Genomic DNA, 14,928 nt, shown 5'->3' with positions numbered 1-14,928 from the left:
ACATATTTAATTTATTGTCATTAAATAAATAATTAAAAATTGACCAAAATTATTTTATTTAAAAAAATTAGAGAAACAAATTTTTAGTTGAAATTTTATTGATACTAAAATCACACATTCGCAAAACGCATGAAAGTTTAAAAAAATCAAAATAACATTATTGTAGGTGTGTTAAATTTATTAATAATTTTAGTTTACGCTAAAGATCCTTTAACTGCAATTATTAGTGTCATAGGGAGCATCAAAATTAGTTTTGGTCCCAATGTAAAAAAAAAATAGTGTTGAATTGTTGGAGTATATTTATAAAATTAAGTTGATGTTATTCATGTGTTCTTAATTGACGTTATATTTTACTTCCTTCATTTTAAAGTAATAATTATTACACAGTAATTAAAATAAAAGGTCAGTTTATCCGAATTTAAAAAACAAACATCGTCAACTTTTCCATTTTTCTAGTGAGTGACTTTCACTCTTTGTTTTTTTGTAGAAAGTGGCATTTTTGAATGACATTTTTTGTCAATAGCTTCTTTAATTATTAATTTAACCTTGAAAAGTGGGTTAAAAAAATAAACTAGTCCATGGTAGTGTAGTTTTTATCCAAATTTCTATTATTTTCAAACCTAAATTAAAAGATACTAGAACACAAGTACATTGAGCAAACAAGTTTTCTTTGCTAATAATATATTTTGGAAGAAATTATAATAAAAATACTTTTATTACATAACATCTTATGTTTGGCACGCCCGTTTTCTGATTTCTGTATTACATAAAATAAATGTTTATTTTATATAATTAAATTTTATAATAATAAGTAATGTTATTTGAAAAAACAGTTTTTTTTCTTAGTTTGAAAAGGTCCAACTACAGTTCCTATAACTGGTTGCCTGGTCTATATTGAAATGTAAAGCATAAGAAGGATTCCATGTTTTGTTCTCTTTACCTCAAGTAGAAGTAATGCAACAAATGAAATGCAAATTAGATAAACAATCATTTTGCTTTTGCTTCAATTCACTCACATTATTATTGCTTCTTCTTTTTTCCGATTTGGGACTTTGATACACTATTGTGCTCAAACAACCACCCAAATTTCTTTACATGTGCTTCAAGTTCCACATCGCTATCCCAACAAATTCTTGTTTCTCCACTCCCTTTCTATCCACTCACATAATTTTGTCTAATTTTCTATGGGAAAAGTTAAGGAAGAGAAAACAACACATGCAAGTTGCGGCAGCATGGCCTAATACCTAGTTTTTTATAAAGGAAAAAATATTCATGCATATGCAGAACCATGACAGGGAAATTAAACCCAAAATGCATTATTACTTTACACCAAAATAATTAGGCACAGGGTAGCTTTGGCCTTTAAGTTCCCTTTCTACCTTTGTTTACCAAAGAGAATGATACGTTACGTTACACCTTAAAAAGCTACCATTGCTGATACCTAATTTGCCACTCATTTCTAGTTACTCTCTACTTAATTTACAATAGGGAAAAACTGAGTTACTTCACTGATGCAGGGTGCTCCATCACACTGTGGTTTTCTTCTGAGTCACAAAAGAACAAACACAGTGAACATTTTCTCGAGTACTTTATGATTCCTATCACCAACCACACAAAAAAAGAACAATAAATGTTTTCATAAATACAAGGTGGACTTATGTGCATCCCACTTCGCAATGGAGAGAACCAGCAGCGAGTTAAACTGCTGCAGAAGAGACCCTTTTTCTATTTTCTAAGCAAAGAATATTACATTTCCTTTTTACATTTTATTCTTCCTTTACTTTTATAAAGTGAAAAAAAGAAATAAAAAAAAAAATTAGATACAAGTGAACCATATCTTGATCACCTCTAAATCGCACGCAGTGGACATATCAATCCGCCATTTGTATAGAACACATCTCCAACCAACTCATCGTATTTTGATCCTGTGGTCCATTCAAAGCGAAGCAACAACATCAATTCGAATAATCACATTCAGACACCACAAATAGAAACAGACACCACCAAAATCCAAATTCAATAGCCACATTCAAGAACCCTACCCTATTGCCAGTCAGAAACAAATGAAATATCAAAATCCATCACATACACCTAATGCAAGAAAAATAACAGCTGACCATTAATTTGGATTGCAGATTCATGAAAAACAACTTTTACGCTTTTAAACAATCTACAAACTCCACCCTAGCCTCGTAAATTTTGTATTCTGGTGAATGATAACTATACTAAATACAGAAATACATAATTTTGTGTTAGTGTAGCGGCACAGCTCATGAGATTCATGACATAGCAGTGGGGACCGGTTTGAGAAGTCTTGAACAAAACCAAAAAGAAACCCATGTCTTCAATGATGTTTTTGGTTTTCTATTATAGACAAAAGCTACGTGTGAGTCATGTTATTGTACTAGCATCTACACTAAGAATTAACCCACGTAACAAGTACACTGAAAAACTGTGATCCATAAACATGCATTTTTACGGTGTCTTAAGATATATAGGTTTAAAACAGAGACACCCATTTGAGAAACTAAGATATTTGAATAGATGGCTTTTTTCCTGGTATATAGAGTGATGAAATTTCTGATAACTGCAAAACATAGTTATCTGATATAAATGTGCCACACCATGACGCTATGCTAGAACTTCACAGCAATTAAGAAACCAGTAGGAACATGGGTGGGTGGGTGGTAGCAAGCATTAAAGAAGTGAGTAGTGTAGGTTACCATTGGAGGAGAGTGATGGAGCAAAGGGGAGGGTCTCCGTTTTCAAGTCTCCTCATGGTGACACCTCCGCATACGACAGTGACGGCGATGGAGGGTGAGTTCCAACCCTGCAAGCCCACACTGGTTTTGGTTCGAATCTCCACAGTGGGGGTCAACGCTTTGCTCTCCACCGCGCCCTTAAGCTTTCTCCTCAGCCTATCGTCCAGTGCAAGCTTCGTCACTTTCGTCGCCGCCTTCACCTGCGCCAAGCCCTGCTGCTCCACCACGAACCCCGCCACCTTCGACGACCCCAGACTCAGGTTCCCGTCATCCGCCGACACCTCCACCTTGCTCTGCCCGAAGTGCCACGACATCTTCCCACTCCGGTTCCGCACCTCCACCCGCGCCGTCGTGTCGGCGTCGAGGTAGGCCCCGTCGTTGGTGTTGGAGACGTTGAGCTTGGGGACGCGGAAGGAGCTGAGGCGGAACTTCGGCAGGGCGGGGTCGTACAAGAGGTAGAAGACGGCGGCGGCGATGACGAGGAAGAGGAAGATGACGATGAAGAGGATGCAGAAGGTGCAGCAGCATACGCGGCAGCAGCGCCGGCGGCGCTTTGGTCTCGGCCGGAAGGAGGGTGGGAGAGCGGCCTTTCGCAGCGGCCCAGGCGCCGGTTGGAACTGGTGGTCCCGGTAGGCGGGGGGTTTCTGTAGTGTTGGTCTGGGTTGAGAGGTGGGGTCTCCTCCATAACCGGGGGGTTTGGGTAGAGGCTGTTCGGGTTTGGGTTGATGATCGGGGGGGTTCTGCGGCGGTGTTTGGGGTGCGGCGGATTGTTCCATGGTGGAGGGAGTGAGAAGAATGAGAATATTGTGGAAGGAAATGAATCAATTGGGCAATGTGATGGAAGATGAGTGGTGTTTGAGAATGTAGATGAATGCAGAGGTAACAGAAAGATTGAAGGTGATGGACATGTTTGTGAGTTTGGTGTGGTGAAGATTGAAGATGATGAAAATGCAGGTAGGGGAATTGAAGATGAAGAATGTTGTTGGATCTGAAGGGAGAGAGAAGCGGGAGTGAGTATATGGAAAAGGTAAGGTTGTGGAGTAATCAGAGGCTGAAAATGAGCGCCGTTTTTTGTTTGGTATGATGAGCATTACACAGGTGCACTGTCACAACCCACACCACAACGCTCATTTTCTCCACGTCCTACTTTCCTTCTTAGGCTTAATCACTTCCGAGATTCCATGCACCTTCTAAGAACAAAAGTACAAACAAATACATTCTCGTAGATTTGTTCCAACTATGTTATATGTCAATCCCCCAACCCTGTCTGGACTGAAGTCCACGTGGATTCATTCACAAGAACCATCGACTATACATCTCTACTCCTACTCACTCTTCCATTCCATCTTAAGAATACATTAATTTACAGTAGCTAAAATAATTACTCAGTCTATAATTCTCGTAAAATATTTTTTTCATTTTAACTCCTTCGTGTTTTCTAATTCTTCTATATTAATTTAACACTATGAACACAATTATGAGAGGTTAATTAATTAAAATATCTTCTAAATAATTTCAAAGGAAAATTTGTCATGAATTTGTTGATGATAAGTAAATTGATTTGTTAATAAACACCAAGAACAACAACATTTCAAATAATTAATAAGAAAAAAACTCAAAAAATTATACAAAAATATTTTATATTGGTTTAATTATTTTTGAATCTATATTCAATTAATTCAGACAATTTAAGTTTAACTTTGTTCATTCAGATCTTGAAACATTCAATTATAATAAAGACTTGTGTAAATAGATTAAAAGAATCAATTACATTAGTAATATATAAAAATAAAGCATGCAAAACTTAAAAACTAAAAATTAAATATAATAAATTATATACATATATTTAAAATAATTATAAATTGTGATCATATAATCAATTATTTTGGGAAACCATCACTGTTAAACAAATGACGCATTACATTGATTATGAAATTGATGTTGTTTAAGAAGATGTAATAATTTGAACACACATAAATCGATTGTACCATGACTTATTTAATATTGAAAGATTAATTATTGTTGAACAAAAAATTTGACATCGGTTCTGTTTGTTACAATTGATATAATATGTAGATGAAATATGTTATATATCATATCGGTTTTAAGCTTATCAAATGTGATATTTCCTGTTTTCTTCGAAAAAACAACAAATGTTCGTAATATCATGTTGTAATCAAATTTACACAAATTTCAGATGGCATGAAATTAAAATATTTTATGCGTTGATGTAGTAAATCCTAAAGTTTTACTTAAAAATCAATACTTTTCATAATTTACGATAAAATACTTCAAATGTCCAAATAAAACATTATGATAAAAATAATGAAAATGATTTTTTATGTTGCAAAAATATTTTGTCTACTTGTTATGAAAATTTGTAAGAGTGTCTATTCCAATAATATTTCATTTTCAGGAAGTGTGTGTGTCTGTGTGTGCGTGCGTGTGGGGTGGAGGCAATATAAGGTATGAGTTGAGGTTTAAGGTTAATGATTTATTCATTCTAATAGAGGACTAAATGAATTGATGATTTATCTTAAAACCTCATTATCGGTTCCACGATAGGTATTAATGTTCTGAAATCAAGTAAGTTGAATAACATGGTTAGAATCATTCACTCATTATCTTAGATGGTGGAAAACGAAATAAGTATTTAAATTGTCTTAATTATGAGTGTCAAAGCGAGGTTGGAGTTTTCAACCCGCCAGCTCGTTTTGGCCCAATTTGCCTAACCTGTCAAAATGGCGGCTAAAAGTGGGAAACCCCGCCCTTGGCTTGTTGATCTTTTTCTAAATTATTTCTAATTTTAAAAATTAAAATAATTAAAAAATTAAAATTTATATATCATATTTTTATATGAATGTAAATATGCAATAATATTAAAATTTTAAATCATTAATACTTACAAATTATATTTTAATTATTAGTTATAATAAAATAGTTTAACATGTAAATATAATAATTATTTTAATTTATTTGATTAAAGATATTAATTATTTAATTAAAAGTTTAGAAAATATTTGTATGATTAAATATGTTATAAATACTTATTTAGAAGTATGTATAAAAAAAATTTATAAATAAAAAAGATAAATGATAGATCAACCCGTCAGCCCGTCGACCTGTCATGTGGTGGAATGGGTTACAGCTTCTGGTTCATTTTTAGTGGCAAGCCAGCCCGATCCGACCTATTTTTGACGGGCCAAAAATAGGATAGACAAAAATTGACAAAACTTGTTCATTTCGCCACCCTATATGTATTAATTATTTTACAATATATCATAAAAGAGAGTTAATCATTAACATTTTCATATTATTAGTAATTCAGTGTAAAGATGACAAATAAACTTGTCCCGTGAGTATTGCCCGGACTCGTCCTTGTTTTGATGGAAAATCCCCGCATTGACTGGGTATGGGTATGAGGAATCTTCGACCTTTTGAATTGGGTATGAGGATGGGTATGGGGATGTATATATTCTCGCCATAATATCCGTCCTCGTTTAAATTATTAAAATATTCACATTAATTAAGTAACCATATATTTATTTACTTTTTATTTTTTATTTTTTCTAATTATTTGTTTTGTCATGAAACTCATTCGTATCTCCAATATATTTTTCATCTTATCATAACATTTATGTAATTATGTTAAAATGATGTATGTCAATTAAAAAAAAATTATGTCTCACATTTGAATATGTCTATTATTTTTTAATATTTTTATTTATTATATATTTTCCTTTCCCATGAGAATGTTTAATATTCTCATTTTAAGTATTTAATATCATAGCTTTTATTTATTATGTAATATAAAAAAATTTACTTATTATTATTAATTTTTGTTTTATTTAAAGAATTTTTTTGTTTCGCTAAAATAATTTTTGTTATTTATCAACCATTGAGTATATATGTTGATATTTGAAAAATTTTCTTAGATCTCTAAGATATTTTTCATCTTATCATACCCTTAATTATATATTTATTTTTCTTTGTGCGATTTCTTTCAATAGTCTCTCAAATTGTGTAAAAGACACACATTTGTTAATTTTTTGATATATTTATTTGTTGTTTATTTCATCATGGTAAAATACTATTTTGATATATTTTATATAATTATTTTTTATTTTTTAACTCGTTATCAATCATATTGTAATTTTTCACTATCATAATTGTATAAATAACTTTTATTTACTACAATATAAAAATTTAATGTAATTGTCATGAGTTTTTTTTAACATCCAACATATATTGGAGTTCAAGAGATACAATATACATGTTAACATTTTACATTTTATTATTCTGTTTATTATTTGTTCTTTGTGTCATTTTGATGAAGTGATGTATTATAACTTGTATTAGTGTATAAAAAAGCATTCATTAGAATTAAAAAATTGATGTAAACAAACATTTAAAATACATTTTAATTTGAATGTTTTTTTTTTCCTTTTATATTTAAAAAAAAATATTTTTAAATTTTATCAACTAGGTTTCATTAATGTTTGCAAATTTAATAAATATTTTTGATTCTCATGAAATGAAATTTTATTTGGTATTATAATCCAAAATGTAAACAATTATAATTTATTTTAAAGTATTTGATATCAAATAAATAATCATCCTCCTAATATTATTGAATATTTGATAGTATTGTGTTTCTTTTACCATAATTTTTATTTTATTTTATCAAAATTAATTAAAATTAATATTTAAGTAATAAGAAGACAAATACGAATATGGGTACGAGATTATATTCATCACCCGATGAAAATATGAGGATGTGATAAAAGTTTGATACCCATTGAATTTTGGTATGGGATGATGATACATTTTTTCTACAAAAATGAGTATGTAACAGCGAAATCCGTCACTGTCCCACCCTGTCTCATTGTCATCCCTAATTCAATGTATTACCTATTTCCATGAATAAAAAACTTAAAACAAGTTATGGTTTATGATGTAGTACCACATTTTTTATTACATCATTTCTTTCATAATCGAAATAATATCTTGTTATTCTCTATTTTGCTTGTGCATTTAGAAACACGTATTTTAATTTAATATTATCAATTATTCTAAAATTAATAAATTAATTTGTTCGCAAAATATATGGTTAACTTAATTATTATTATAGTTTTAATATTTTTTAGAAAATTTTTAATTTTGATTCTTATATTTTGCAAAAATTAGTAATTTTATTTTTTATTATCTTTTTTACACATTTTTAGTCCTATATTTTGTCAAATTAGTAAATTTGACACAACTAAATTTCAAAACAAAAATGTGTTCTATTAAATACTTACAAAAAATAATAATAATTTACTAAAAATAAGAGAAAGTTAATTTAATACACAAAAATTTATTCTTTTAGCAAGGTAAGAAAATGTTTTTAAAATAAAGATTAAATAATATTACAAATAATTTAAAGTATTACATTTTAAAAAAATGAATATTCAAAATTGCTAAAATTTTACAATATAGGAATTAAAATTGAAAAAAATAGAGATCAAAATTGCAGATATTAAATATAAAAACCAAAGTTGCACAGAATTGAAAATTTTGCTATAAAATAAAAAAATAAGTTTTTATTTTTATGTTAAGTACGAATGTATTTTTTTTTAATTTTAAAAATATCTAAATATATTGGAATTTGATTTAAAACTATTTTAACTTCATTTTAATAATCACATTTTTTATTTTGGGGTTCACATTTTAAATCAAAAACGCAAAACACCCGCCCGCACAAATCCTTTTTCTCTGGTCCTTTATTTCCTTTTCGTTTACCAACACTAAAATGAATCCTTTCCCTGTAGGCCCAAATGGTTCAAACCGGGTTCAGTGCAGCTGCTATTTTTATTTTATTTTTCTAAAAAAATCAAATTTAAACAACGAACAGCAGAACCCTGCCTATACTACACTGGTTTGCAGTGCGTAAACCAACTCCCGTTCTCGCCGGCGCCGCACACAGCGTCACAGCCACAGCCACATCTCGCCTTCAGTCAGGTACTTTTCCTTCTCTTTCTTGGTCATCAAAGTTCAAACCCTTTCAATGTTTGCTTTGTCGCGTGTATTGCTTTGCAGTGTCACCACTCACCACTCATTCCTTTTTCTGTTAAACTCGTAAACTTTGCTATGCTTTTCTAATTTAATCAATTCAACACTTACAACCAAGAATAATGGAGTTTACGACCGCTTTGTGTAAGCTTCTAACATTGAACTTCAAACATTGAACTCCTATTCTATATCGTTCTCTCAATCAAACGTATAACCCTTCCTTCCTTGCCCTTTGTATCGATCTCACAAAAATTCTTATAAAAACGCCTGCATCTTGAAATTCTATACCGCCCAACCATAATTTTTTTTTTCAGCATCACCGGAGAGTCACTAAAATCATTGCTCTATGGTATTAGTTTATTAGACTGGCAACACTGTCCTTCTCATATATAATTGACTCAAGTATCTCTTCAGCAACTCTTAAACTAAAAGCTTGCTCATTCTCCTTTAGAAATGTGCTGAAATTCGGGGAGTGCTTGAATAAAATAAAGATAATAATATCGTGCAGATATGAATTTGCTTCCTGAACCCCTTTACAATATCTTTCTGTCCGTGGTGTACTTTTCTCTTTTTCTTTGCTTGCATTTAGAATAATAGTATTGTTATTTTGTTCAAATGCATTGTTATTTTGTTGTTTGCTAATTTCTAATATTGATTTCTGCTATATTATTTACCTAATGCCCCACTCATAGGGCAAATGTTTGTTGTTTTGTCTATATGATATTCATTCAAAGTTCAGATTGATTGATTTTTTGTAACCTTATTTCACCCTTATTTTTTGTAGAGCAACTGGAGTTGGTTCTGTATGTTTTCAATTGAGCTTTGTTATTTATGCGAACTCTCTGGAACTCTCTGGCACCTCTCACTGAATCACCCGCTAACTACTGCCAACGCAAACTTTTAAATGGCTCAGATTCTGTGAAATCTCACCATATTAACTTTTTGAATAGAAGATATCAATTTTTTTTTTCTGAAGCCAAGAACGTAAAGCAAAACAAAACAACTCAAAACAACTCCAGCTGCATATGTCTCATCTTTGTCTCTCCTTTTTGTCTCTGCATAGATTGACTTGAGGATGGAATACGTCAGCCCAGAAGGACTTCGCCTGGATGGTCGCCGACCCATGGAGGTACAGCTATTATATTTTTTCTTGGGCTTTTTTTCCTCCTTTTTTCTTCATTTAATATTCATTCCAAAAAAGGTTCCTTTAGATCTGTCAAAAATACTCATGAAGCATATGAAATGCGGAGTGTTAATAAAGAATAACATCCTACACAAATTCTTACATAGTCATGAATTACTGAAGCTTTATGTTAAGTAGTATATATAAGATCTGTAGATAGTACTGCATATGGGTTATACGTAGATGTGCCATGCCATGGGTAAGGAAAATGTGTAAGGGCACAGTTTCTAACCCTAAGGATGCCTAACTGACCTTTTTTAGTGAGATATATGAAATTGGTCCTATTAGAAAGTGAGGTAACAGAAAGAATTCAGCCCTATTTGACAGCTGTGATTTGTACATGATTTTGGGATTCAACTATTCAAAATGAGATGTACATTAGAGGATAAGGTGAAGTTATTACTGTTTAGTAAAAAAATAGTAGTTAGGAGTGTGATAAAATATATCTACGTGTATAAGCAACTATGAAGTTATTAAAATCTCAATGACTATTACTGCACTTTATCCTCTAAAGTGCTATTCCTTCACTGTTATGATTTTATATTTCTTTTTTATTGATCTTAACTTTTTCTTTCCTCCTTATGGTATATCCTAGATGCGACAGATTCGTGCAGAGATTGGTGCTGTATCCAAAGCAGATGGGTAAATGAATTTTAACTTTTTAGAAAATTAAGTTGTGTTTTCATATGAAGCATTTTTTGACCGGTTTTTTCATTTTGAAACCAGTTCTGCCATATTTGAGATGGGTAATACCAAAGTTATTGCTGCTGTTTATGGCCCTAGAGAGGTACTGTTTAATTATTTACCTTGCTTATGAAAATTTGTCTATGTAATTTAAGGATTGGTAACTCTTTTTTATGTGTTAGTTGGGTTTAAACATTTAAGAAAGCTTTGATGTGTAGTTGAGCTTTAGTAACCTCTCTGTCTTTCAGGTGCAAAATAGGAGCCAAATAAGCAACCATGCTCTGGTAGTTTTTCTTTTCTTTTTCAATTTATGTTGTGTTTATTTATATGCATTGTAACAAAACCTTAATTGTTGCTTATGTGCGATGTATGTCTGTAGGTTCGGTGTGAGTACAGCATGGCTAATTTTAGCACTGGAGATCGCATGAGGAAAGCAAAGGGTGACAGGTTTTGTTCATTTACTTGCATTTGTTTAACTTCCTATTTGTTTGGCCTCTCGCTTTATTTTTTATATATTCATAGTTTTATACTTGTTAAAATTATATTGGAGCATAGAATACAAGGATGACAGTGAATGTTGCATTAGTAGAATCTATCTTAAGAGTGCCTTGTAATTGTAAATTGGACATTTTTATCTTTTTAACGAGGTAAGAATTTAATTGCAATAATGGTGATGCATGTTTAGACTTTTAGACTATAAATTTTGATTATTAATTAGTAATATATATATATATATATATTGCATTTCTTCATGTAATACAGTATAACTTTTTTTATATTGTATTCACATTTTTCGTTGTAACAACTATCTTGATATCCACTAACTTTAGTGTTTTTGGGGTTTTTAGATTGCTGACTACATGCTCAACAATGGGTTATGTATCATAAAACAGTGAAAAGCAAACCCCAAGCGCCCTTACTGCCCTTTCTCATTTTTAATCTTTTCTACAAGCTTAACTTTCGTGAGTAAACTTTGGCCAAAATTCACTGAGTAGTTTTGAATGACTTAACCATCAATGTTTGCAGATATAAATGTTATCCAGTTTTGCTTCTCCTTCATAGTTTTAATATGGTTCCCATTGTAAGGTTCTCTTACAGAAGGATAATAGGACGACCTCTTGTTTTTTACTACTTCTTTAGTGTATTGAAGTTTTCTCATGCTGCAGGAGATCAACAGAAATTTCTCTGGTTATTCGGCAAACCATGGAAGCATCTATATTGACACATCTATTGCCTCGATCTCAGGTTTATTACACATTTAGAACTTATTTTGTATAAATGTGTATTGCCTTCCCTTAGCCCCCCGTAATGTTTTAGTTATTAAATTTGCAGATAGATATATATGTTCAAGTTCTCCAAGCAGATGGAGGTAACTAAGACCTGATAATGGGATCTTGTGATTCTCTTCTCTCATTGCAATTTTACTTTCTCTCTTTTACTCATTTAATATGTCTATTAATTTTGGGTGATGTTGACATGTCTTTTATAGGAACTAGATCTGCTTGTATAAATGCTGCAACTTTGGCCCTTGCCGATGCTGGGATCCCTATGCGTGATCTTGTAACTTCCTGTAGTGCCGGATACCTTAACAGCACAAGTCTGCTTGGTATATTTCTTTTTACTCGAAATCTGAACTGGCTAAATGCAAGTGTGGTGTGTCTGTTTTCTTTCTGTCAACTTCTGATGCATGGGCTGTCCTAAATATTAAAGGTTTCTGAATGTGTACAGATTTGAACTATGTAGAAGACAGTGCTGGAGGTCCCGATGTAACCCTAGGAATTCTGCCAAAGTTGGATAAAGTGACACTGCTTCAGGTTAATTCATGTCTCATTATTTCCTCTGTATCTACTGTGTAGTGAACCAAGTAAAGTAGTTAAAGAGAAAGGAAAACTTTTATGCTTCCTCCTGACTGTTTGGCCTAATTATGGTGTGTATTGCTTGTATATTATGCTAATGTGTATCATCCACACTGCCTCTTATTAACCTTTTTCTTGGGCCCTTGAGCATCTTGTTTCAAGTATTGCTCTCTCAGTCATTGGTACTCACGTAGTAAAGAGTCTGGTGGTGTTGAAGATGTAATCCCTCTCCTTCCTTCAAAAATTGTTCTCATTATCTGACTTGAAAGATTTTGAAGGGAACACTAAAGTTTAACCCTTGATTAGTCAAGGGAGTAGGTGCATGTTCGGAAACCCCTAAAAGAAGCTTATCTAAGCTCGCCTCAGATTTAACAACCTGATAGTTGCAGTACACATGAATCTGTTTTTCAAATATTTGTTTTTTAATCAACAGATATATCTTCGTTCTATAATGCATCCATCACTTTAGAGAAGTCAAATTCAAATCTTCATATTTTACTTCTTACGAAGGTTCTTGATTGAGTGATTTGCTGTTGTACCCCTTGATTGGTGTTAGACAAATGTTCTTTTTAGTCTGAGTTAATGTTTGATCAAGTGTAACTTAATTTTCCCTAGGATCATACTTGTTAACTCTTTATTTGGAATTCCAGTTTGGCATCTTTTATTTTCTTAGTTGCAGATCTGTTGTTGGTTCTTTAAATTTGGACTGAAGAAAAATACTAGCAATATACTTGATATATTCTTTCCGCCACGTTATTATAGGACGAAATTCATGTATGATCCACAAAAGAGAGGGAGACACTTCATTTAGTGGCGTTGGCATGAATTTCATCCAATGACAGTTTATCAGTTAATTTATTGCTACCATTCCTCTTAGATTGATATTATGAAGTTACATTGGTTTCGAACACGTGCCACTATGTAAAGGCTGGTTGAGATTATGAACCTTCAAAACTTTAATCAGAAATTTACTGCTATCATTATTATGAAAAGCTCTTTTGTAATCCAGCTTATTTCTTTCGTTCACTCCCTGCCATATTCCGTAGTTTTAATGGAAAAGCTCTTAGTTCAATTTTATTTGCACTAATATCTGTTGTTACTGTCTATAGATGGATTCTAAACTACCAATTGACATTTTGGAAAATGTTATGCAACTGGCAATTGAAGGCTGCAAAGCAATAGCAAACTACATTCGAGAAGTAAGAAGCTGTTGACACTTTTTGTGATTATACTAAGAGGAGTCAAAACATGTTTTACATTAATTTCACTGCTTGAATCCTGTTTTTCTGTTGGTTGGCAGATTTTGCTGGAGAACACAAAGCAACTAGAGTATCGACGAGGTGTATAGTTTTTATAGCAGAAATGATGTTTCCTCTGTGCTTCCATTATTTGTTGGTTTATGCTAGCGCATGATGCTATGATTATTATTGCCTGTGGTCATGGTTTTCCAGATTTGTAGGTCCGTTCTTTCAGCATTTGTGTTTTTTTTCGTTATGGATGAGAATTCTCTTGTATTTACGTGAAACAATTTTGTTTTTAGCATACAGTGCTGAATAAAACGGAAATTTGTGGTAGAATTTGTTTCTCATTTCTGTCAACTTATCACTTTGACTAAAAGGTAACAAATTTATGATTTATTTTGGGACCACTTTCTGAATTTCCACCAATCCCCCAAAATTAGACATGTAGAATGGAACTAATGATCTGACACTTCAACGAATGAAGAATTAATAATCGAAGTTAGGATCAAAATAATTAGTGGGTTGGTTGAGTGTGTGTACATGGTGGTTGCATCCTCAGAACAAAGCAATAGCATCAGTATTGACAATTTAATTGCTAACTAATTTCAATGGTTAGTTTCCTAAATTTCCTTTCTGGGTACGATAATATTTGATAAAATAGCATGGGTGTTAAATGATTGTATAGCAGTTAAAGTCTTAATAGAGCGAGTTAAACTGATTAATTATGAAAATATAAAAAGTAAATAATTGATAGTAATTTCAAAATCTTGATAAATATGAAGTAGTTTAGTTAAGTTAACATATTTTATTTCTTTTAAACAAGTATGCTAAAGCAGAATACGGAAGTTTTTTTTTATTTCAAAATGAAGTCTAGTAATACACATTTAGAAAAAGAAAAAAAGAAGCATTTGAAGTAATAAAATTATATGGAAAAAAATATAATTTCAGACAAAATTAACCTGAAAGTTGATAATCCAGAAAATTTTATGATTATTTCTATGGTAATGGAAAGTCTTTTGAAGCATCTGTGTTTTTTTTTGGTGGTGGTTGAGTTTGTTTTTAATTAATACTACACTACATTAAAAATTATATTATCATACTAAATGTTTATAAAAAAAAAGTAAGCTACGAAGTTATGAGAATTATGAATA

At 31.7% G+C, this 14,928-nt stretch overlaps 2 protein-coding genes across 4 annotated transcripts; one reads left to right on the top strand and one right to left on the bottom strand.

Moving 5' to 3' along the window:
• Positions 1–1,312: 1,312 nt before the first annotated feature.
• On the bottom strand, positions 1,313–3,970 carry LOC114188945 (NDR1/HIN1-like protein 13). Its single transcript, XM_028077621.1, has 2 exons — positions 2,724–3,970; positions 1,313–1,925 (listed from the first exon to the last, which is right to left on the bottom strand). The coding sequence occupies exons 1-2, from the start codon at positions 3,536–3,538 to the stop codon at positions 1,910–1,912; spliced, it is 831 nt and encodes a 276-aa protein (XP_027933422.1). The 5' UTR covers positions 3,539–3,970; the 3' UTR covers positions 1,313–1,909.
• A 4,570-nt stretch (positions 3,971–8,540) lies between these two features.
• LOC114186765 (exosome complex component RRP41 homolog) lies at positions 8,541–14,113 on the top strand. Of its 3 annotated transcripts, XM_028074774.1 has the most exons (13): positions 8,631–8,762; positions 9,598–9,616; positions 9,877–9,942; positions 10,592–10,638; positions 10,723–10,783; positions 10,929–10,964; positions 11,060–11,127; positions 11,847–11,925; positions 12,013–12,049; positions 12,170–12,286; positions 12,409–12,494; positions 13,646–13,735; positions 13,837–14,113. In XM_028074774.1, the coding sequence occupies exons 3-13, from the start codon at positions 9,889–9,891 to the stop codon at positions 13,882–13,884; spliced, it is 723 nt and encodes a 240-aa protein (XP_027930575.1). In that variant the 5' UTR covers positions 8,631–8,762; positions 9,598–9,616; positions 9,877–9,888; the 3' UTR covers positions 13,885–14,113. The 3 variants fall into 3 exon arrangements, with proteins under 3 accessions (XP_027930574.1, XP_027930575.1, XP_027930576.1); XM_028074773.1 differs by having other exon boundaries at positions 8,541–8,762; positions 9,598–9,942; XM_028074775.1 differs by lacking the exon at positions 9,598–9,616.
• The last annotated feature ends 815 nt before the right edge of the window (positions 14,114–14,928 follow it).

This window comes from Vigna unguiculata, chromosome 6 (genome assembly GCF_004118075.2).
Source record: "Vigna unguiculata cultivar IT97K-499-35 chromosome 6, ASM411807v1, whole genome shotgun sequence".
In the NCBI taxonomy this organism is placed as follows: domain Eukaryota; kingdom Viridiplantae; phylum Streptophyta; class Magnoliopsida; order Fabales; family Fabaceae; genus Vigna; species Vigna unguiculata.
The sequence above is the reverse complement of the archived record's forward strand: the minus strand, read 5'-3'. Positions and strand labels throughout refer to the sequence as shown.

What these genes read in the sequence shown, in the direction of transcription:
- LOC114188945 (XM_028077621.1), bottom strand. Translation starts at nt 3,538, where the DNA reads ATGGAACAATCCGCCGCACCCCAAACACCGCCGCAGAACCCCCCCGAT.
- LOC114186765 (XM_028074773.1), top strand. Translation starts at nt 9,889, where the DNA reads ATGGAATACGTCAGCCCAGAAGGACTTCGCCTGGATGGTCGCCGACCC. An exon ending in AGTTCTCCAAGCAGATGGAG is followed by an intron (nt 12,050 to 12,169) that starts GTAACTAAGACC and finishes TGTCTTTTATAG; the next exon opens with GAACTAGATCTGCTTGTATA. An exon ending in ATAAAGTGACACTGCTTCAG is followed by an intron (nt 12,495 to 13,645) that starts GTTAATTCATGT and finishes TACTGTCTATAG; the next exon opens with ATGGATTCTAAACTACCAAT.